This window comes from Juglans regia, chromosome 4 (assembly GCF_001411555.2).
Source record: "Juglans regia cultivar Chandler chromosome 4, Walnut 2.0, whole genome shotgun sequence".
Classification (NCBI taxonomy): Eukaryota; Viridiplantae; Streptophyta; class Magnoliopsida; order Fagales; family Juglandaceae; genus Juglans; species Juglans regia.
This window is the reverse complement of record NC_049904.1, coordinates 28,863,821-28,885,827: the sequence shown is the minus strand read 5'-3', so window position 1 is coordinate 28,885,827 and position 22,007 is coordinate 28,863,821. Positions and strand designations below refer to the sequence as shown.

The 22,007-nt window shown below is 34.7% G+C and overlaps 1 protein-coding gene and 1 long non-coding RNA gene across 2 annotated transcripts; one reads left to right on the top strand and one right to left on the bottom strand.

Moving 5' to 3' along the window:
- Positions 1-1,763: 1,763 nt before the first annotated feature.
- Positions 1,764-4,957, bottom strand: LOC109006361. The gene is made up of 4 exons (XM_018985633.2): positions 4,414-4,957; positions 2,938-3,012; positions 2,649-2,789; positions 1,764-2,319 (listed from the first exon to the last, which is right to left on the bottom strand). Exons 1-4 carry the CDS (start codon positions 4,642-4,644, stop codon positions 1,981-1,983), a joined length of 786 nt encoding a protein of 261 aa, XP_018841178.1. The 5' UTR covers positions 4,645-4,957; the 3' UTR covers positions 1,764-1,980.
- A 3,419-nt stretch (positions 4,958-8,376) lies between these two features.
- LOC108998220 lies at positions 8,377-9,956 on the top strand. The gene is made up of 2 exons (XR_001997291.2): positions 8,377-8,639; positions 8,760-9,956. It is a non-coding gene; the product is annotated as an uncharacterized LOC108998220 (long non-coding RNA).
- The last annotated feature ends 12,051 nt before the right edge of the window (positions 9,957-22,007 follow it).

Below are 22,007 nucleotides of genomic sequence, written 5' to 3'. Positions count from 1 at the left end.
TATTTTATATAAGAATTTAAAAATATTGTAATGATGAGATAGGTTAAAAGTGTTTCTGTATTCAAATAGACTTTAACTAGCTTTCTAGTGAACTCTCGCCCCTCCCAATGACTACAAATATTTTCTCTCAAACCAAATAACATCCATTTTACAAATAAATTACATCAAAATAAATTTATAAATTAACTTGATTTATAATATTAAATTATAAAATAAATTTATCACTTCTCTTTAAAAAATATCATAGCCCATAAGGTCAATACTGCATTCATCACCCCTACTTGGAACTGAAGATTTTGGGAAATTAATTTTTCCTGAGAGATTATGACTAGTTTTATATATTTTTCCACAAGAGTATAACCATGTTAATTAGGTACGTTATTAACATTCTAGTTCATTTTTCTTGCAAATGATATATAGGATCAAAACTATTGGATCTTCAAACACAAGTACTTGCTATGAGATCAGTACGTATATGGACACCATTGACCATGATTTATATTCAAAAAACTTATATGAAATAAATAAATATGTAGTATAGAGAAAAACATAAAGGATTATCAATATGCATGGTTCAATAGTTACAAAGTCCATATAGTCTATAGTTTTCCAAGCTCACGGTCGGTTTTTACTCCAACTGAACACACATCTCGCTCTCTCCCTTTTCTCTCTAAAGCAACCCCCTAAAAAAACCCAGACCAGAGGAGGGGGTTGGAGCGCTCCTCTCTAGTTTTTTTCTTTTATTTTTTATTTTTATTTTTATTTTTGTGTGTTTTCCTGAGCCTGACAACCACCACGCGCCGCACTGTAAGATTTCTAAGGTGCCGATCCTATTTACGGGCAAAGAATCTCGTCGAAAGGAGTGGCATGTGAGCCACACACGCGGTCCAAAGTGAGCACATGACATCCACGCACCACCGCAATGCAAGCTCTACTGCTGCCACGCGCTGCATTTATGGGACTAGAGTCATCGGTTTCTTCAGACTCAACTGTCGGCTGTACTTCTAGGGTGGTGCCTGTCCCTCACACGCCACCACAGTCCCTGTGTTTGCTTTTTTTATTTTCTCTAAAGTTGAAAATGCAAATCTATAGCTTTTCAAGCTGTATTTCACTATTTTCCTATATATCATTTACATTTTATGTTACTTTTGTTTTAGGTTAATAATAAAAAAGAAATGGCCTCTTTGAAATTTTGTTCATAGAGTGAAAGTCATCTCCCCCTCTGGATGGTGGAGTTTGAAATTTCTGGTTTAGGCAGAGTTTGATCTCTCAGACAGTTTGTCTATAGAGAGTTATCGAAGTTAAGACCATACCAATCACAAAGGAATTTATGCATTGGTAGAGCCTTAACCGTGATTAATTGGCTTGTAATATGAGTTTTTCCCTGTATTAATTAGTCATGACTATAACTTCACTGTCATGAATGAATGTATTTCTCATTTAAAAAAAAAAAAAGTTTCAAAGTCCATACAACTATATATATATACTTTTCATTAACTTGGAAATAATTAGGACCTATATATTGACATGCAAACTATGATCACCACGAAGTCATAAAACATGATAGCCATTGTATTCCATTAGTGTTCTAACAAGGAAGAATGACTACTAATTAAGAAAAGGACCCAACATAGCATGAAAAGGTTTTTATGCAAGATAACGTGCATATATATATATATATATAATAATATATATATATATATATTATACCAGCAAGTTCCATTACATGATCGATACAAAATTGGTGGAGTTGAGAGGATAGCTAGCCTTGAAATGCAGAAAATCTTCACCCACCAGAGGTCATGTCATATATAAGCACCTTCCAGTTAAAAAGAAGAAAAATGCAAAAATAGCACTCAATACAGACGAGTACTTGCTTCAGAAGACAGATTAAGCATGACCAGCCTTAATGTTACCTAATAACATATAAATTATATGTAATAATAAAATTCAGATCTCTATTTCTTGAGTTTTCAAATCTTAAGAAAGAGGAGCCCTCTGAGGAGCTCCCTTTCTCCTGTTGCTGAGAGAGAGAACAATCCCGGGGAGCAAGCCCCGTCCTTTCTTCTTCTTCACCAGCTCGGGTTCGCGTGAAATTAAGGAATTGCTAGTGGCCTCATTGGAGCATGATGAACCTCTGTATTGTACTACTGGATCCTCTAGGATGGAGCTTGTGGTAATTTGGCCATCATCATCATCAATTATCATCTCCGAGCCATCCATCTGTAATCCCTCGAACTGGGAAATTGCAAAATCGGATTCATCAAACCTGTACAGAATGCTGGATAGATCTTCTCCTCGGCACACCATGTTATCAACCTGCATTTTTTTTTTTCAGTTTTAGGTTTTATGGACTATATATAAGCTAACGATCGAAAGCTATCATTTCATGTGCACTTCCAAAGTGAGAAGAGAATATAAATTTTTAACAAAAACAAACCGGCCATATGAGAACTTTTCTTACAAACCCCAAATGCCATTCTTCCATGATTTTGCAAATTTAGCAAGTTGGGCATGACAAAGTTGTTTAATTTGCTCAAGTTGCAAAGATCCTTGACTACGTCTTCTTGAAACTTGATCATCAATCAGAATATTAAAGCACTTCAAATGGCAAACAGGTAAGTGAAGGGGGGGAAACCGAAATGGACCTTGCATGAGAGTGAACAGAAGTGGAATGGCTCTTGGAGAATCCTGTCACAAGTCCAGCATATGTTGGCAGAGCCCTTGAAAGACCTAGACTGTGGCCTCTGATTCAAGAATATCACTTTGGCACTGTTTATAGTGTAGGGCTGCCAAACGAGGGAATCACATCATGATCAGTTAATTATAATGCAGAAAACAAGTAAAGCTAATTGGATTTCGTTTTTGCATGGATGTATACTAAATTCCGACATTTTTATTACAGTAACTTTTCTTATGAAATATTATAATAAAAACCTGAATATATGAGCAGTCAATGAGCTTTTCCAGATCACCCAATCGAACGACATCATGGTAAACATATCGTCTCACCTGTCACGGGAAATAATATAACCACAATAGAGGACCATCTTAATTACAGCAGCTAATTTAATCACCATTAATGTGATGTAAATATATGACCTATAAAAGGTCAATGATTTTTCCTGTATTAAATACGAAATTATCTTAGGCAAAAAAGCACCAAAAAACTTATTTGTTTATATGCATATAAATAGACATTTATTAAATAGAAGAAGAGCTACAGCATTCTGTGGGTAATTTGAACTTTAGGTGAAAAGGTTGGGCTAGCATGCAACCTTGATTCAAGGAAAACTGAATGAACCAATCGATCGAGTTGAGAATTAGTTATGGAAGGGATTTCTTCAGGAAAATGACAAACAAGAACAGGAAATGTGAAAAATTGGGTCAAACTTTCGCTTTCGATGAAAGCAACAGCTCATGAGCGACCTTTGCAGGGAAATAATGAACAAATAAGAAATATTCCATAAATGGGAAAGAAACCAAATCCAAAAAGTGGGATCAGGGAAGACATTGTGAACCATTTATAAAGAACCTTCTACATGGAAAATGCAATAAATTAAGCAAGGCCTGACCACATAAGTAAGACGATCTTGGTTTGGATGGATTCAAAAATATGATAAGAACAAGCTATATTAAACTAAAATAAATAAATAAAAAATCAATAATTAATTTTAGGGGCTCTCAAACAGTATGTCTATAGAATCCAATTTGGTATGTGAACAAAAGAACGGAAATTTGGTCAAATTCTGGAAGACTTTTGGGACGTTCCTTAAAGAAAGATTATTGCGCAGTAGAAGTTCAGTAAAATTTGGAAAACTGCCAAAATTCAAATGAATTGAAATGCCGAAAGAGTGAGTTTTTTTCCCTTTTGTTCTCTATTCAGAACTGAACGTTTTGCAAGATTTTTAGACAAGGATTTTGAAATCTTCGCATGGAGAACCATAACGAGCAGATAATTCTTGGAGTATTATGTGAAATAAATACTAAAACATGGGGAAAGTTCTTGAAAAATGAGATATCATAGGAAAATTCTGCAAATTCGCTAATAAAATTACCACATACCCAGAACAAAAGTTGAGGTAAGAAAACCACAAAGATTTAGGATACCCAGTAGAAAATTGCACTTGAATTACATTTGAAAAGAATTCAAGAGCAATAGAACTGAAGCAAAAAATAAAAACAAAAACACGTGAGAATTCCCAAGTACCCACCAAAGAATTGAGACAGACGGAGCCGAGAAAAAATTTGAATCTGCAGAAAAATGTTAAAAAAAAAAAAAAAAAAAGAACAAGCATGGTTCCAAAAGACCTAAACACAATCGCATGGGTGAAAATAAAATGATTTTTGCAAAGGAAATCGAAGATCGCGCACATAGCTATGTAAATCACGGGTACTGTACATGATGTGTACCTGAAGGAGAGGGTGGGAGCGGTGAGAAGGGAAGCAGTGGGGGCAAATACTAAGGCAACAGTGCAAGCAAAAGACGTTCTTCTCGTTCTTCCTGCGATTCTCGTGGGCCCCACAAGCGCCGAAGAATGTTTCAGCCATCAAACCCTCAAGCCATGCAGGCTTCATATTCATGTCGTTGTTCATCATGTTCATCCCAACTTCCATATCTGAAGAGTATGGCTCTCTCACCATCTCTCTCTCTCTCTCTCAGTGTCTGCAAGGATTCAACGAGCGTGTAAAAGCCTAGTAGAAGGACCAGGCCTCCGGCTGTAATATTTTTTAGACTTTTTTTTTTTCTCTCTCTCTCTCTCTCTCGAGCGCTTTTGTAGAAACCTTACAACACTCGAAAAAGTTCGCTATTACTCCTATTTTTATAGCCGAGGAGGTTCCAGATTTCCTGTCGTTTCCAGACACAACGAGAAAGAGAGAGAGAGAGAGTGGGTGGTGAGGTGTGGTGGAGAATGGGGAATGGTGTTAATGGCGGGAAGACAGCCCACCAATCTGTACTTTTCTCTGATACTACCATTTCATTTTTCTGCTCAATGATTCGAGCTCTCTCTCTCTCCGTTTTCATTTTTTTTTTTTTTACTGCCTTGAGTATCCAACCTTATCTATACCTTTTGACCAATATACCCCTCACTCTGTATTTCAGTACTTCTGTCCTCCAAATTCCAATCTAATCAAAGTATGTAATTCAGTTGGATTGCAATTGAGAAAGTTATTATTTATCATAATTTCATTCAAATAAATTTATAATGATTAATGTTAAATATAGTAGTAAGTTATTTAAGCGTTGTACAATTTTTTTTATAAAAAAAATAAAGTTTATTATTAAAAAATAAAATTTTTCATGCAACTTCATATTTATTTATTTTTAAATATATAATATTTACATATTCTATAACTGTAAATATTATTTTATTATTTATAAATTCAGATAATTTATATTAATTTTTTTTTAATATAAATTATCATTTATATTAAATTTTTAATATAATTTATATTAAATTTTTTAATATTTTTCTTAACAATTATTATTCATCATTTTCTCGGTACCAAAATGAACATTATTCTTAAACATTACCTCCTTATTATATTATTTAAAGAAATAACGAAATGAGAATTAGACCTTTTAATTTAATAAAAAAATTCGAAAATATATCAATAGCAAGCAAGTGCCTATCTATTTTCGTGTCCTTAATTGAAATTTGAGTACATCCACCCATTTATTATTTATAGCGTTGTCATGGGGGACTAAAATCTCCGATTTACTTCATTAGAGAAATAAGTTTTGAATCTATATCATTATTTACAAATACGAGTTTCTACAAAAAAAAAAAAATTATTAATTACATTATGTGTTATTTTTTAATAGTTAAATAACCTAAAAATATATATTTTAGCCTCCCATGGATTTACTATTTAGCTTTAACAAAGTCTTCCTAAACTAGTTTATAAAACTCAATAATCTTTATCAATAGTGGTGATATTTAGTTTACAAATTGTGAATTAACAATTGATAAACTCGGTGAGGGTGTCAACTTCTTCAATCCCATAACATATTTTTGTTGATTAGAAGATGGTTGTCTAATTTATTTATTGATCCAATTTGTTCATTTAATGTATAATCATGAGAAATATTATAAATCAATTTTCTGAGTATTGATCAGAATGGTATTCTGTTCAGAATATTTCATTATTATTTATTATTTTATTATTATTTTTATTTATTTTTCACAAAATACTTAAAAGTATCTCACTATCAAAACGGAATTATGTCACCATGATTAATCCAATTTCAATAACATTGCCTTTCATCTTTTATTTATTTTCTATCTTTATCAATTATGTTGATTGATGGGATATATATTAAATTAGTTTTATTTTACTAATTATATAACAACTTAATTAATTAAAAACACACCATCCATTTTATTGAAAATATAAATTAAGATAAATAAAAATATTTTTCTAATAATTTCGGATAAATAATTACACATTTTAAATCAAGAAGTATATATATATATATATATATATATATAAAAGATGGGGCGGGTGCTTTTTCATGATGTGATGTGATCACTTGTCAAATAAATTATGGAGATCCGGAGTCAAAATGCGAATGATTTTTCTTGACGACGTTGATCATTTGCTTGTTCCATACTTCCTCTTATGCAAAGCAAATAATCTCAATATTGGAACAATTAATACGTCGATCGTTTACAAATTATGCGGATAAAAGAGTTATTTTATTACAAGTTTCATGCGTGTGACTTATTATATATATTTATAAAGAAAAATATCAAAATATTACTATTTTTTATATTAATTAATATTAATTATTCTCAAGAAAAACAGCTAGACAACATGGTAATTGGTTGGTATGCATACTCCTCTGTCCTGTTTTTTAGATTCTTTCGGGCTAAGTTTATATATATACTAGGAAAGGATAACGTGCACGTGTGTTTAGTTTAATTTTACATAATTTTTTATTTTCTAAACAAAGAAATTACTTTAAAAAGTAGAAAAGATGAATTAAAAAAAAAAAAATTCAGCTCATCATCTCTTATACTATACAGTAACATGTGATTTCTCATTTTTACCATTCAATTTAAACATATGTATATTGATGTTTAAATATGTGTGTTTACACATAAAAAAAAAAATCACATATTGGTATGTAATGTAGAGATGATGAATAACATTTAAAAAAAATCATTTTAAATCTAATATATTTATTTTAAATATAGCTGATGATTTTTAAATTGAGTCAAGTATTCTAAAATCTTCTAAATATTTTACCAAAATCATTTTAAATGAGGTATTGTAGTGTCATTGAACAAAGACTAATTTTCAAGTAAACATTTTTATATTTCGGAGTTCCGAGAATAATGTAGTTTTAAAAAATTAATTTATTTAAATGATTTTATTATTTTAAGAATATTATTTAATATTCATTAATTTATTTTAAGTTAAGAACTCTCATTATTTAGATAACTCTAAGAAATATTTATTAAAACTCATCATTTTATTTTACAATAAAAAATTTTAATTTTAGATCAAGAATAAAAAATTTGATTTTAAAATTTAGTATATTTTTTTTGGCGCAACTATTCAAGTTGATTTATTTGTGCGCCTAAATGAATCATCTATTATTTCTCAGAAATTTGACTTGCAATATTTTAGAAATATGGTAGGTGGTCTTGTAATTTCTTATTACAATTTTATGAGCAATTGGTATAATAATTTTTAAAAACAATGAACAGAATATAGGTTAATAATTAAGTCCAAAGTCATTCCATCTATATTTACATTTATTAAATAACTACATATTAAGAAAAATAAGAGATCTAATAAATATCCAGATTTATTTAAATTATTAAAAAATTATAATTCATTCCCCGATGGAAATTTATAATTATACTAAGAAATATATTTATTTTGAAAGAAAATATTCAATTTATCCTAAAACGGAAGAAACATTTAGGTTTAGAAAGTATATATTTTAATAAATCACTGAAAAGAAACCATTAATAGAAACGGAGGAAATTATATAGCTAACTACATATTTGTAGTAGAATACAAAAATTCAATTCAATATTTACAGGACTCAAAATTAAAAGATATAAAATACTGCACTACATTAAAATTTAATTTGTAAACATTTTCTTTTGATTCTTATGAAGGGAATAAAACACTATGCAACGTTAAAGTTCATCTCTTTAGAGTTTTTATTTCCTTAAGAATTTTATGAAAATTTACTATCATTTTCGAAAAATAATATTTAAGATTATTTCTTATAAGATCTAAAATGCACTTATAAAGCCCAAAGAAAATCTTATAAACCCAGCCCACACCCCATTCATTTTTTATCTTTTTCTATTTCTTCCCATTCGGTCAGCCTAGCCCATACTTTTTTTACTTTTCTTCCCCCCACCAGCCTTCCCTTCCCGAATCTTCTTCCCCCACTTCTGACTCTCTCTCTCACTCTCTCACACACACCTCTATCTTTTTTAATCTATTTTTCTTCAGAAACCAGAGGTCTCTCTCTCTGTCCTCACGATTCTTCAACCATGTCTCTCAAATCTCCTCTCTACAGACGTTTCCCGTGTTTGGTCTCAAAGAAAATGAAGAAAACTGCAACCTAGATCAGCCAACGAAGAACACGGTTGTTCTTCATGAGAAAGGTGGAGTTTTTTTTTTTTTCTTCTTGTTCTGATCTGAGGTTTTTTTTTTTTTTCTTCTTCAAATCTGAATGTAGGATTCTTTGAGATCTGAAGTTTTTGTTTTATTATTTTCTTGTTCAGATCGTGTATATGTTAACAATCTGCACCTTGTGATGTAATCTGGGCTAAGGGAAATACAAATGAACGATGGAAGCAGTAACAGCAGTGCACAGAGGGTGTTCTTGTCTCTGGCTTTGTTCTTGTTTGGCTTTCTTGTATATGGATATAGTGTTTTAGTGATTTTGTATAAATTTTGAAATCTTAGAAATCTTCCTCCTCAAATCGGAGGGGTTGATTTTTTTTCTTTTTTAAATCTGGGTGTAATGTTCTCTAATGAAGAATTTTTGAAGTGTGAATTGAGACAGAGAAGTCGGAAGGGAGAGGCAGAGAGCCGACGATGAGAGAGAGGATTTGGGTTGTGTGCGGTATAAAAGGAAACAGAATGTAATTTTGGAATACAAGTGAGGGCAAAATTGGAAATGAAAATGTTAGACGAAAATACTGTTTATCCAACCTTTGTCATAAACCGGCGGATGGATTCGGGACAAGGAGCGAAGAACCCTAGAGCTAAGAACTAAGGAACGTCGAACTGGAAGTAAGAAACAAAGGCTGAAGTGATTAAGTGTTGAAGTTTAACTCGGAACGACGACGTAAAGAGGTGAAAGTGAAACGGTGCGTAGTGCGATCCTGAAGACTAAGTCGGTGGCGTGCGTTGGAAGAGAAATCGTGAAGTGTGCGTGCGTTTCAAGTGGAATGGGGGGCAGTGTGCGTGCGTTTCGAATTAATCAGGGGGTGAGTGCGTTTTATGTTTTAGTTGCTGCGTTTAATAAATGTTAAACGCACCGTTTAAGTTAGTAACTTCAAACGGTGCGTTGGAGTCAAGGTTGAGGTTAAAACCTGTGTCTGTCATTTGCAATTTCATAGTCAGTAAGGTTAGTTTATCAATTGGGAGAGTTAGTTACAAGTGAGAGAAATTGTAAGCATAAAGGGAAAAGTGAGTGGAGAGGAATGGTATTGAAGAATCTGATTGTAAGAATTACATTGTAAGGAGGTTGGGAGCCCTCAAAGTACTCCCGTAGCAATTCAAATCTCTCATGGTATTTTCATCAAACACCTTCCGTGCAGTCTGTTATTTACTACAGCTTTCACTTTCTACATTCCATCTTCATCCATTACAAGCATCCATCGACGTGGGTACTTAACAAGTGGTACAGCAGCCAACCGATCCTACGCAGCTTCATCCAAAAACCCAGAAAATTCATCCAAAAACCCAGAAAAGTCATCCAAAAACCCAGAAAATTCATCCAAACACCCTGAAAACATGGCTGAAAACACTCGGTCAAAACAACAACAGCAGCAGATGGTTGATGCCCTACAGATTCAGATCAAGCTAAACAGGAGATCCTTGAAGTTAAGACAGATGTTCAAGAGATTAAAGATATGCTCAGAGCCCATTTCGCCCAACAAAACAATCCTCCCCCACCCCCACCCCCACCCCCACACAATCCATTCCAACTGGAATTCGACAATACAGACCCAAGAAGATTTAACCCCAGGGGTGTAAAGTTGGATTTTCCTCATTTTCAAGGAACTAACCCGGCAGCTTGGCTCTTTAAAGCCAACCACTACTTTGATTTCCACCAAACTCCACTACCTCACCGCTTGTTGATGGCCTCTTACCACATGGAAGGGGAGGCCCTTGTTTGGTTCCAAGAAGCTGAAAATGGGGGAATATTCCGGGATTGGGACATGTTTTCCAGGGCTTTACTCCTTCGCTTTGGTCCCACCGCGTATGACGATCCAATGGAGGCCTTGACGAGGCTAAAACAGTCTGGCACTGTTGCTGCTTACATGAGCCAGTTTGAGGCCTTGGCAAATCGTGTGAGAGGTCTTTCCGACTCTCACAAGCTGAGTTGTTTCCTCAGCGACTTGAAAGACGAGGTTCGCATTCCAACCCGTATTTTAAACCCTGTACATTTACATGCAGCATATGGGTTAGCAAAAATGCAAGAGGAGTACTATTGCAGCACAAAAAAATTCACTAAAACTACAGGGGACAAACCAAATACTATGAGTGGTAGTCACTCTTCACAAAGCTCTTACTCGGGGGAGGTGTATCATAAGTGGAAAAATCCAACGGGGGGAACTAAACCTGTCTATTCCACTCAAATGGATGAAAAACGTCGCAAAGGCTTATGCTACCATTGCGATGAAAAGTGGAATCCATTGCATAAGTGTAAGAGTCCAAAAATTTATTTGCTACAAGGTAGTGAGGATGAAAGTGATGAGCAAGAGGTGCTGCAGGATGACGCGATAGTAGCTCAGCCAGAAACACTGTCCAGCAGCAATGAACAACCCGAAATCTCCTTGGCAGCCATTGCGGGTACCCCCACATCAAAAACCATGCGTGTAGTTGGAAGTATCTTGGGCGAACAAGTGGTTATACTGCTGGACTCAGGCAGCTCGCACAATTTTATTGACACAGCTGTAGCATCAAGATTAAAATTACCAGTGGATTATTCAGTGAATCTAAGGGTGCGAGTCGCCAATGGGCAAGGACTTAGCAGTGAAGGAATATGCCGGTCAGCCCCTCTAAAGGTCCAAGGTAACTTACTACACCCACCTCTTCATTTATTGGACCTTGCGGGTTGTGACATTGTGTTGGGCATCCAATGGTTGGAAACATTGGGCACTATATCCTGGAATTTTTCGAAATCTCTTATGAATTTTGTTTTGGATGGAAAACCGATTGAACTCAAAGGATTAAGGTTAAATCCATCGGTAGTGGAGGATGGGGATAAGTTGCTTAAGGCAACTATGACTACCGGGAAGGGCATTTTGCTGCAAATCATGTGTGAGGAGGTAACAAATGAAAAATGTACCGAGGTGGGAGGGCAAATTTCTGATCTGTTGGAGGAGTTTGAAGGGGTATTTAGTGAACCCCAAGGGCTGCCACCACCCCGTAGTCATGACCACCATATAGTCCTCAAGGACGGCACTCAACCAATTTCAAGTCGACCATACCGTTACCCATATTACCAGAAAACTGAAATTGAAAAGATTGTTACTGAGTTGTTGAAGTCGGGGGTGGTTAGGCCTAGCTCTAGTCCATTTTCATCCCCTGTTTTGCTGGTTCGTAAGGCCGATGGGAGTTGGCGACTTTGTGTGGACTATAGGGCACTTAATAAGGAAACAATAAAAGCCAAGTTCCCTATTCCAATTATAGACGAGCTGCTGGATGAACTCTTTGGGGCAGTAATTTTTTCTAAACTCGATTTGCGATCGGGCTATCATCAAGTGAGAGTCGTGCCTAGTGACATTCCCAAAACAGCATTTCGTACTCATGAGGGACATTATGAATTTTTGGTAATGCCATTTGGGCTCACTAACGCCCCCGCCACATTTCAAGGGCTCATGAATGATGTTTTTAAACCTTTTTTGAGAAAATTTGTGCTTGTTTTCTTTGATGACATTCTTGTGTACAGCAAATCAATGGGAGACCATGTGACTCACCTAAGGGAGGTTCTAAACACACTGAAACAGCACTGCCTATTTGCAAAGAAATCCAAGTGTCGGTTTGCGGTTGATGAAGTTGATTATTTGGGACACATTATTAATGACAAGGGAGTGATGGCTGATCCTTCAAAAATTGTTTCAATGATAGAGTGGCCCGAACCTAAGAATGTGAAAGCTTTACGAGGGTTTCTTGGACTCACCGGGTATTATCGGAAATTTATCCGGAATTATGGCCTCATCGCGGCACCACTTACTTCCTTACTCAGAAAAAACAGTTTCACGTGGAACCCGGAGGCCTGCAAGGCTTTTACAGCCTTAAAACAGGCCATGTCTCAACCACCGGTCCTTAAACTTCCTGATTTCAGCAGGCCATTTGTAATTGAGTGTGATGCAAGCGGAAAAGGGATAGGGGCAGTGTTAATGCAGCTAGGACAGCCCATCTATTTCTTAAGTCAGGCCCTTAAGGGTAAGGCCTTGCTACTTTCGACCTACGAGAAGGAATTATTGGCTCTTGTGACTGCAGTACAAAAGTGGAGACCCTATATCCTTGGGCAGCCCTTTATCATAAAAACTGACCAACAAGCCCTTAAGTTTCTATTAGAACAGCGGGTGGGAACTGAGAAGCAACAGAAATGGATTACAAAACTCATGGGTTATGATTTCTCCATTGAATACAAAAAGGGTAAGGAAAACAAGGCAGCGGATGCCCTTTCAAGAAGGGAAGGGGAAGATCAAGAGTCGGTTTGCTCAGCTATGATTTCATTCCCTACGCCTCTTTGGATTGAGGAGTTAAAAAAAAGCTACCTCGACTCTACGGAGCTAGTGGAGTTACTCAAAAATCTGCATCAAAATCAGAACGTTCCTCAAGGATTTACTGTGCAACAAGGGCTGATTATTAAGAAGGGAAGGGTGGTTTTGAACCCGGATTCTGATTTTAAGCTAAAAGTGCTGCAGTACATTCACAATAATCCCCATGCAGGTCACTCCGGATATTTAAAAACATATCAAAGAGCCAAACGAGATTTTTATTGGAAGGGGATGAAGAAGGACATCAAACAGCTGGTGAGAGAATGTGAGACTTGTCAAGCTGTTAAATATGAAACAACTTATCCAGCAGGGTTATTACAACCCTTACCCATTCCGGATCAGCCTTGGACCGACATATCACTTGATTTTATTGATGGGTTACCTAACTCTAAGGGGTTCAGTGTTATTTTTGTGGTAGTGGACCGTTTTTCAAAATATGGCCACTTTATAGCCTTGTCTCACCCCTATACTGCTCAAATAGTCGCTGATGTGTTTATGAAAAATATTTTTAAGCTGCATGGGTTTCCTAGGTCCGTGGTGTCGGATAGGGATCCTATTTTCTTGAGTTCTTTTTGGCAGGCTCTCTTTCACTCCCAGGGTTCCTCTCTTGACTATAGCTCGGCCTATCATCCTCAAACCGATGGCCAAACCGAGGCACTTAACAAGGGCTTAGAATGCTACCTAAGATGCTATGCAGGGGTTAAACCCAAGTCCTGGTCAGTTTGGTTACCTATGGCAGAGTGGTGGTACAACACCACTTATCACACATCAACAAAAATGACCCCTTTTGAAGCTGTGTACGGGTATCCTCCTCCCACCTTACTATCTTATGTTCCAGGAACAAGCATGAATCACATGGCAGACCGAGTTTTAAGGGATAGGGATCAGATAATACAGTTGCTGAAGAATAATCTAAGTGAAGCTAGCAATCGAATGAAACATTTTGCTGATAAAAAAAGGACTGAGAGACAATTTGAAGTAGGAGATTGGGTCTATTTGAAGCTACAACCGTACAGACAAAAAACCCTAGCCATTCGACACAACATGAAATTAGCTCCCAGATTCTATGGGCCCTTTCAAATTGAAGCTAAAATAGGAGCAGTGGCTTACCGATTGAAGCTTCCAGAATCTTCCAAGATCCACCCGACCTTCCATGTGTCTTGTCTAAAAAGAAAAATTGGCTGTCAAGTTCCAATCTTTCCATCACTCCCACCTACGGATCACACAGGTGAATTAAGACCAGAACCAGAAAGAATTATTGAAAGGCGCATGAAGAAACAAGGTGCAAGAGCAGTTACCGAGGTCCTCGTGAAGTGGGTGGGGTTGCCGACTGAAGAAAACACCTGGGAACTGCTATGGCGTCTGCAAGGCCTCTACCCACACCTTGTGGGCAAGGTGTTGTGATGGGAGGGAGTTGTCATGAACCGGCGGATGGATTCGGGACAAGGAGCGAAGAACCCTAGAGCTAAGAACTAAGGAACGTCGAACTGGAAGTAAGAAACAAAGGCTGAAGTGATTAAGTGTTGAAGTTTAACTCGGAACGACGACGTAAAGAGGTGAAAGTGAAACGGTGCGTAGTGCGATCCTGAAGACTAAGTCGGTGGCGTGCGTTGGAAGAGAAATCGTGAAGTGTGCGTGCGTTTCAAGTGGAATGGGGGGCAGTGTGCGTGCGTTTCGAATTAATCAGGGGGTGAGTGCGTTTTATGTTTTAGTTGCTGCGTTTAATAAATGTTAAACGCACCGTTTAAGTTAGTAACTTCAAACGGTGCGTTGGAGTCAAGGTTGAGGTTAAAACCTGTGTCTGTCATTTGCAATTTCATAGTCAGTAAGGTTAGTTTATCAATTGGGAGAGTTAGTTACAAGTGAGAGAAATTGTAAGCATAAAGGGAAAAGTGAGTGGAGAGGAATGGTATTGAAGAATCTGATTGTAAGAATTACATTGTAAGGAGGTTGGGAGCCCTCAAAGTACTCCCGTAGCAATTCAAATCTCTCATGGTATTTTCATCAAACACCTTCCGTGCAGTCTGTTATTTACTACAGCTTTCACTTTCTACATTCCATCTTCATCCATTACAAGCATCCATCGACGTGGGTACTTAACAACCTTCGCATTTATATATATAGTAGATATATATATATCATTATTATACTAGCAGCAGGATAATATCCAATGGACATTTATCTAATTTAGTTAATTAAAAATATTATCATATTTAAATTATGTTAAAATTCTAATTATTTATATAGTTTTATTTTTTTAAAATTATTTAACAAAATTTTATCATTTATCTAATGATGCAAGATTAATATTTTATAAATTAAATTTGATAACTTATTTATGATATGATATTTATATGTTAATTATCTATTTTAAATTAATTTAAATCAATATTTAAATTTCACCATTAGATCAAATTTAGAGACTTATGATGAAGGGTTGGATTTAAATTCTAAAAATTTTAATATTTTATAAATTAAATTTAATAATTTATTTATGATATGATATTTATATGTTAATTATTTATTTTAAATTAATTTAAATCAGCAGTTAAATTTTTACTATTAGATCAAATTTAGAGACTTAAGATTAAAGGTTGGATTTAAATCCCAAAATCTTTTATTTTCCCCTCACTTTCACTTTCTTCCTCTCTCTCATTCCGCTCAGCCACGTCCTCCCTCTCTCTCACACGATCTCCTCTCTCAAGCAGCCGTGCGCTACTGTGCGGTGTCACCGACCACGTCATCAGCGACCAAACCCCACCATCAAATTCCCTTGGCAGCTCCTTACTTCCCCGCGCGTCCTCTCTCTCTCTCTCTCTTCTCCCTCAAGCAGCCCAACGCTGCCGTGCGCCACCCTGTGGCGTAACCAATCACCTCACCGGTTTCCCTCACTCTGGCGAGCAAAACCCACTGTTGAAGCCCCTTAGCAGCTCCTCCCTCAGCCACACGTGAGCAACTCGAAATGGGTCTCGACATACGGGTTTCTCCTCGTAGCGCCGTCGTTAACCATCGCACCGCCAGCAGTAACCTCGTACTTCACCGACGTCCCCTCCTCTTCCTCCTTTCCTCCAGCCGAAGCCCCAGCTCCTACATTCTCTCTTCACAAGATCTGTTGATTTGTGATTTATGTGGTGAATTTACTGTGAGGATGTAGAGTTGGATGTAAGGAGAATTTATGATTTTGCTGTGAGATAGAGAGGAGTGTGAGGGGAGGAAGAAAACGTAAAATAAGTTACTGTTCATCTTAATGTTGATCGGGCGATAGATGCTTTTAAGTATAAGGAGATATATATGTGTATATATATATATATATATATTTGGTCTATCTTTTTTAATGTTTTGAATCCATCGAATTACTAAAATAAATAAATATATTATATATGTATATGTATTGGATGAATCAAAATATCTAATCGTAGTCGTTATGCATATGTTGTCTACTAATTTTGGGAGGTGTGAGGTCTTAAGCTCTAATAGATGGATTGGCATTCTAAAATATGGGATAATTAATTAACAGCTAAATCGTACCATTCAACCTTTGTTATTTTGTAACACCCAACAACACATTTCACCCTTTATGATTACGATACGATGATCTCTTGAACTCGGCAACGCAATTTATATTATCTTAAAAATAAAATACGAGTATAATTATTTTTATAATTTTATTTTAACTGAATGACATTTTTATAAAATAACATATAAAAATAAGATCGGTAATTTAATACAAATACTCTCAAATTAAAATATAAAATTTGTATGTATATCATTATCCATTTTTCATATGTTTGGACGTTGTTTGTTGAATGATGTTGGTTTCCGAGCGCATAAGCTGCTAGCATGTCTTATTGATTATTTGTTTTATTGCCAATTACAAGATCATCAAACAATGCAACAAATGGAATGAATTATATAAAAATATATTTATATTTGTAGTACTCAATGTACGTACGATTAGAGAGAGTTCCACGTGAATTAGCTTTCCAAAAGATTCCATAAGAAAAGTTTTTAAATAATTTTGAAGTAAAGAAATATCAAATATATATATATATATAAGTTAATAGAATAAAATGATTTTTTAATACATTAATTTTAAAGATTTTCAGACGATTTTAAAACTAATTCATGCTTAATATATAACGTACGTCCCTTGATCAGTACTATACGATAGTGACAGATTAGAGAATTTATAACCTCGGTTTGTTTATTAATTAATTGACCCAACATCATGCAGCAGTCTCAAACCCTAATCTTGGTGGACCGTCCAAGATCCACCAAGAGAATTTAGTCCAGGAGTCGTATGAGAAAAGTTGGGGTATTCCTCGCGCAGGAAACAGATCCAAGGGGACAAATGGGATCTGTCAACACCTAGCATTTAAAGATCTACACTGGCACGTGAGCGGGGATCATAGACAGGCCTCCATTTCCTGACAAAGGGAACGAGAAATGACCGCGCCGACCGCCTACAATTGAGAAGCCACCCAAGGAGCCGTCGCATTAATGACTCCACCTCAGAAGTTATATCGCATTAAATACCATGGCTTGAAAACTATGGGCATGATGCTTACCATTGACAGGATACAGAATGTTTTCCAATATCTCGTATAAAAGTCTGACCCCATGTACTAATAATCTCTCTTCACGCTGATTCAAAATAATTCATTAAGAAAGAAGAAAACTGACTTTGGTATCAAAGGTCCGAGCCTGCCTTTGTATTAGTGTCGCATGTAGCAGGATCTCAATCCTGGTTGTTGGAACTAGGCCCAGATGTGCAAAACACGTCATCAACATGAATATAAGATTAGAATGCAATAAATGATATTTTCGATTATTAGTAATTGGAAATATAAAGCAAGGGTTTACGAGAATGGAGGAAAAGTAAAAATAGTAAGCTTACAAATGATCTTTGTTTATTTGAGTTATTTGAGTAATATTAGATATAATTTTGGAATGTGTAAGCATTGCACACTCATTTTGAAAAAAAATTGATAAACTTATGATCCACATCATCATTAAAAAAATAATAATTTTATATAGGTTTCAAATTTATCAATTGAGAGTGCATAAATTTTATACACTTTAAGATTACAGATATCATTTTTCTATTTTGTTAGGGCGAGCACTAATTCATTGCATGGTCTAAGTAGTTATATGGGCTTCTGCCAGTTCAACCCACAGCCCAAATATTTCGGCCTGATATGGACTTGAGCTAAGCTAGCCCATCTTGGCCTATCAATGACCTAGCCTCCAAGTGCCGAAGGTTTTTGAGATTACCTAATTCTAAAAAGGAAAAATTTAATTGTAAATGATTCTGCATATTAATATGTACATTCATTCAATATGATTAGTTAGAAAATAAATTTTATTAAAAATAGTACTAATTTGAATTTAAAATATGATGACAACAATATCAATACGCAGATTGGTATGCAAACTTACTTGTACATAGTAAAACTCTTCTCAAAATCAAAGCTTTTGCAGAACTTATCTACTTGTATTGGGAAATAATAGTTCTATTTGAGAGTTTATTTATGAACAGATTAAATTCATAATTGATGCGAAAATCTGTACATTAATTAGTATAAAAATTTTATTTTTATTTTAAAATTTGATAGCTATGTGATCTCATCCAACATATAATAAAAATTCATTTTTATTATAAATCTTAAAGAAATATATGCTTTATAAAATGATCTTACAAAAATAAAATTTATAAACTGAAATAATTTTTTGTAGTACGTCAAATTAAAAAACTCTATTTGCAAGCCCATATTGTTAAAAATAAGTTTTGTTACATCAATTATGAACTTTTATTATAAGATATATTAATTAATTTTTTTCCATTATCTTATGATTTGATATTAAATTATTAAAAAATTATTTATCATTCATTAATTATCATCAAATCATTTGATGTCATACGAGAAGATAGTGAAACGATGGTAATTAAATGGTAATTAAAAGAGTAATGATATAAATACAACTCTTTTAACAATCATGTTTTTAAATGATACAAATATATTAAGGCATTTTTATAAATTAACGATATTTTATAAAACTGTCTCACATTTTAAAATATAATTGCGTAAGAAATTGTGAAAAATGTTATGTGTATTATTTTTTAGATGAGTTATTTTATTTTCAAGTTAATATATAAATTTACATAATTTAAATAGTAAAATTTGATTTAAATTTTAGGACTAATTTTTCTTTAAAAATTAAAATAGTTGCCATTAAAAATTTAAAAGTTTTTTATTTCTTATTATTCTCAATTAGGGCTGTAAAATAAACAAGCTACTCGACAGGCAGCTCGAATTCGACTCGATTAAACTCGAAATCGACTCGAATCGAATATTAAATGGGCCGTTCGTAAACATAGAATTAGGCTCGATTATTAAACGATACAAACTCGTATAAAGCTCGACCGGCTCGATTAATGTTCGTGAACAAACTCGTTTGAAGCTCGACTTGACTCGTGAGCTCGACTCGTATATATTTGTATATATATAATACAATATTTATATATATATATATATATAATAGCCAAAAGTTAGATATATATAATTTATAATATACATAAATATGTATATAGACTTAGTTTTATAGATTTATAGTCCACTACATATACAATATATAAATTTATAATATTAACTTCTAGTTTAACTAGAACTAATATTATATAATATTAACAATATAATATTAGTTCTATAAAACTAGAAGTTTTATAATGTTACATAATATATAACATTATAAATTTACAAATTACACCATCTCCTTATCATATTAGTATAATAGTATTATAGTATTAGTATATAATAGATCTATAATATTATATTATGAATAATAGATTATAATGTTTGATAAAAGATAAAGTTAGATAATGTTATATACTTATATGACGTGTTATACTAATTAATATAAATATAATATGTTATAGTATTAGTATATAACATGTGTTACAACTTACATATTAATTTAGTTTTATATGGAATTAGTATAATAGCACTACTATATTACACTAATTAATATAAATATAATATTATATTATGAGTAATAAATTATAATGTTGGACAAAATATATAAATTATGAGCATTTATTTTAATTTTATATTAAACATTTTAATTTTTAAATTTTTGTCATAAGCGAGCCGAGCTCGAGCCGAGCTCGGGCTCGGCTCGTTAACAGAATCGAGCTCGAGCCGAGCTCGAACTTACTTCCCTTCTACACGAGCCGAGCTCGGACGCTATAATGTGCTCGACTGATAAACGAGCCGAGCTCGAGCTCGACTCGAGTAGTAAACGAGCCGAGCTCGCACACCCCAGGCTCGCTCGAGCTCGGCTCGTTTACAGCCCTATTCTCAATCATTTCCGTTCCATAGTTAAAAGGCACTGTCGTTCAAGCGACCGATGTGGCGCAAACATGACTAGAAATATCCTCGAGAGGCGTCGTCGTTTTAAGGGATACACAGAATCGAGCCCTCAAAACTGAACATACAACAGCCGTCTGACCCTCCATCCTCGACGGCGCGCCATTTTTGTCGTCTTCACCCTCAATTTAGGGTCAGGGATTAGGTACGAAGCTGCCCTTTGGGTATTTATTATCTTTTGCTTGATTTGTGCTTTCTTTGTGGTTGGAAGAGATTTTGGACCAAAATATTTGGGATGTTTGCGTGCACTTTGGATTTTACAACTTTGTTTTGTTTTGTTGTTGTTTTTTTTTGAGTCAGTGATGGGTTTTAGAGTTTGGCTTCATCTCCTCGTTTTTTTTTACCCCTTTTCTATCATTTCCTCGCAGCTATAAATGTGACACCCGTGTTATTTTTTCAGTTTTTTTTTTTAATTATTGATTTGCTTGTGATTTAGTTCACTTCTACTGTAATGCATCTGTGTCAGGAACTGGGAAAGCTATCTTCTTTATTGATTTCCTCAATGCTTCGTTTGTTTGGCTACCGAGAAAATGTGATAAAGCTATTAAAAGAACCTCAAGAAGTAGTTTGAGTCTTTCAGGTTACATATGATGGAACACTCGGTTTGAGGTTTTTTCAGTCTGTAATCTCATTTCCTTCATTTTCCTTTTTTTTCTTTAGTAAGCAAGGTCATGGGAATTCTTTTGACACTTTGTTTTTAAGTTAGTCTTTTTCTTTCCTTAGCAGCTAAAATGTACTAGCTAACCTGTTGTTGTGGGAACTTGAATCTGCTGGGCAAATTTGCATTAGGAAAGACTCGTCGCTGTAGTTTGGTAATTTTTAGATTGCTGAAATTTATGCCTGACTTTCTTTTCATTGCAAACTTATACACACGTGCAGTGGAAGAGAGCATTCGCTTTAGGTGAAAGGCACATCACCTCCATCTTCAAATTTTAGCCATTGAGTGGTAGAAAGAACATAACCATACATGCATCCCAGAAGAACTTCCTTGAGGAATGTTGATGGTGCAGTACGTAGATGAATCGATAGAAAAGAGTGTGCTTTGCTCTCCAGATAGTCCTTTTTTGAGTGCTTTTATTTTGAATTATAGTGTTTTGGGAGAAAATACACCACTAAAGATGGTTGATGAGGTTCTTTCGTTGGAAAGGTTAGTTCGGAAGATAGGAGTAGTCCCTCCTGGAATGTATTCCCTCTTTGCTTTATATGGTTAAGGGAAATGATATTCCCACCTACAAATCCCACCGATTGTTGTTGTTTGTTGTTGTTTTTTTTTAAAACTTAATGGTTAAGGAAGGGCTTTTTAATGAGTTTGTGATTTTTTTAAAAAAATGTTTAAGGGGGATTAAAAAATGTTTGGAAAAAAAAAAATTTGCACTGTCGGTAGAAACCTTTGGTGGGGTTTCTCGGTGGATGTAGCAGGGCCCTATGGTTAATTTGGAGCAGGAGAAATAATCATACTTTTAATGGATTGGAGCTGTCTTCTCTGGAGCTAAAATCTTATCTCTTGTATTCTTTTGTATGCGTGGTTTTGTGCTTTTGTGAATATGGCCATTCGCTCCTTTGTAGGGTTAATGTATTG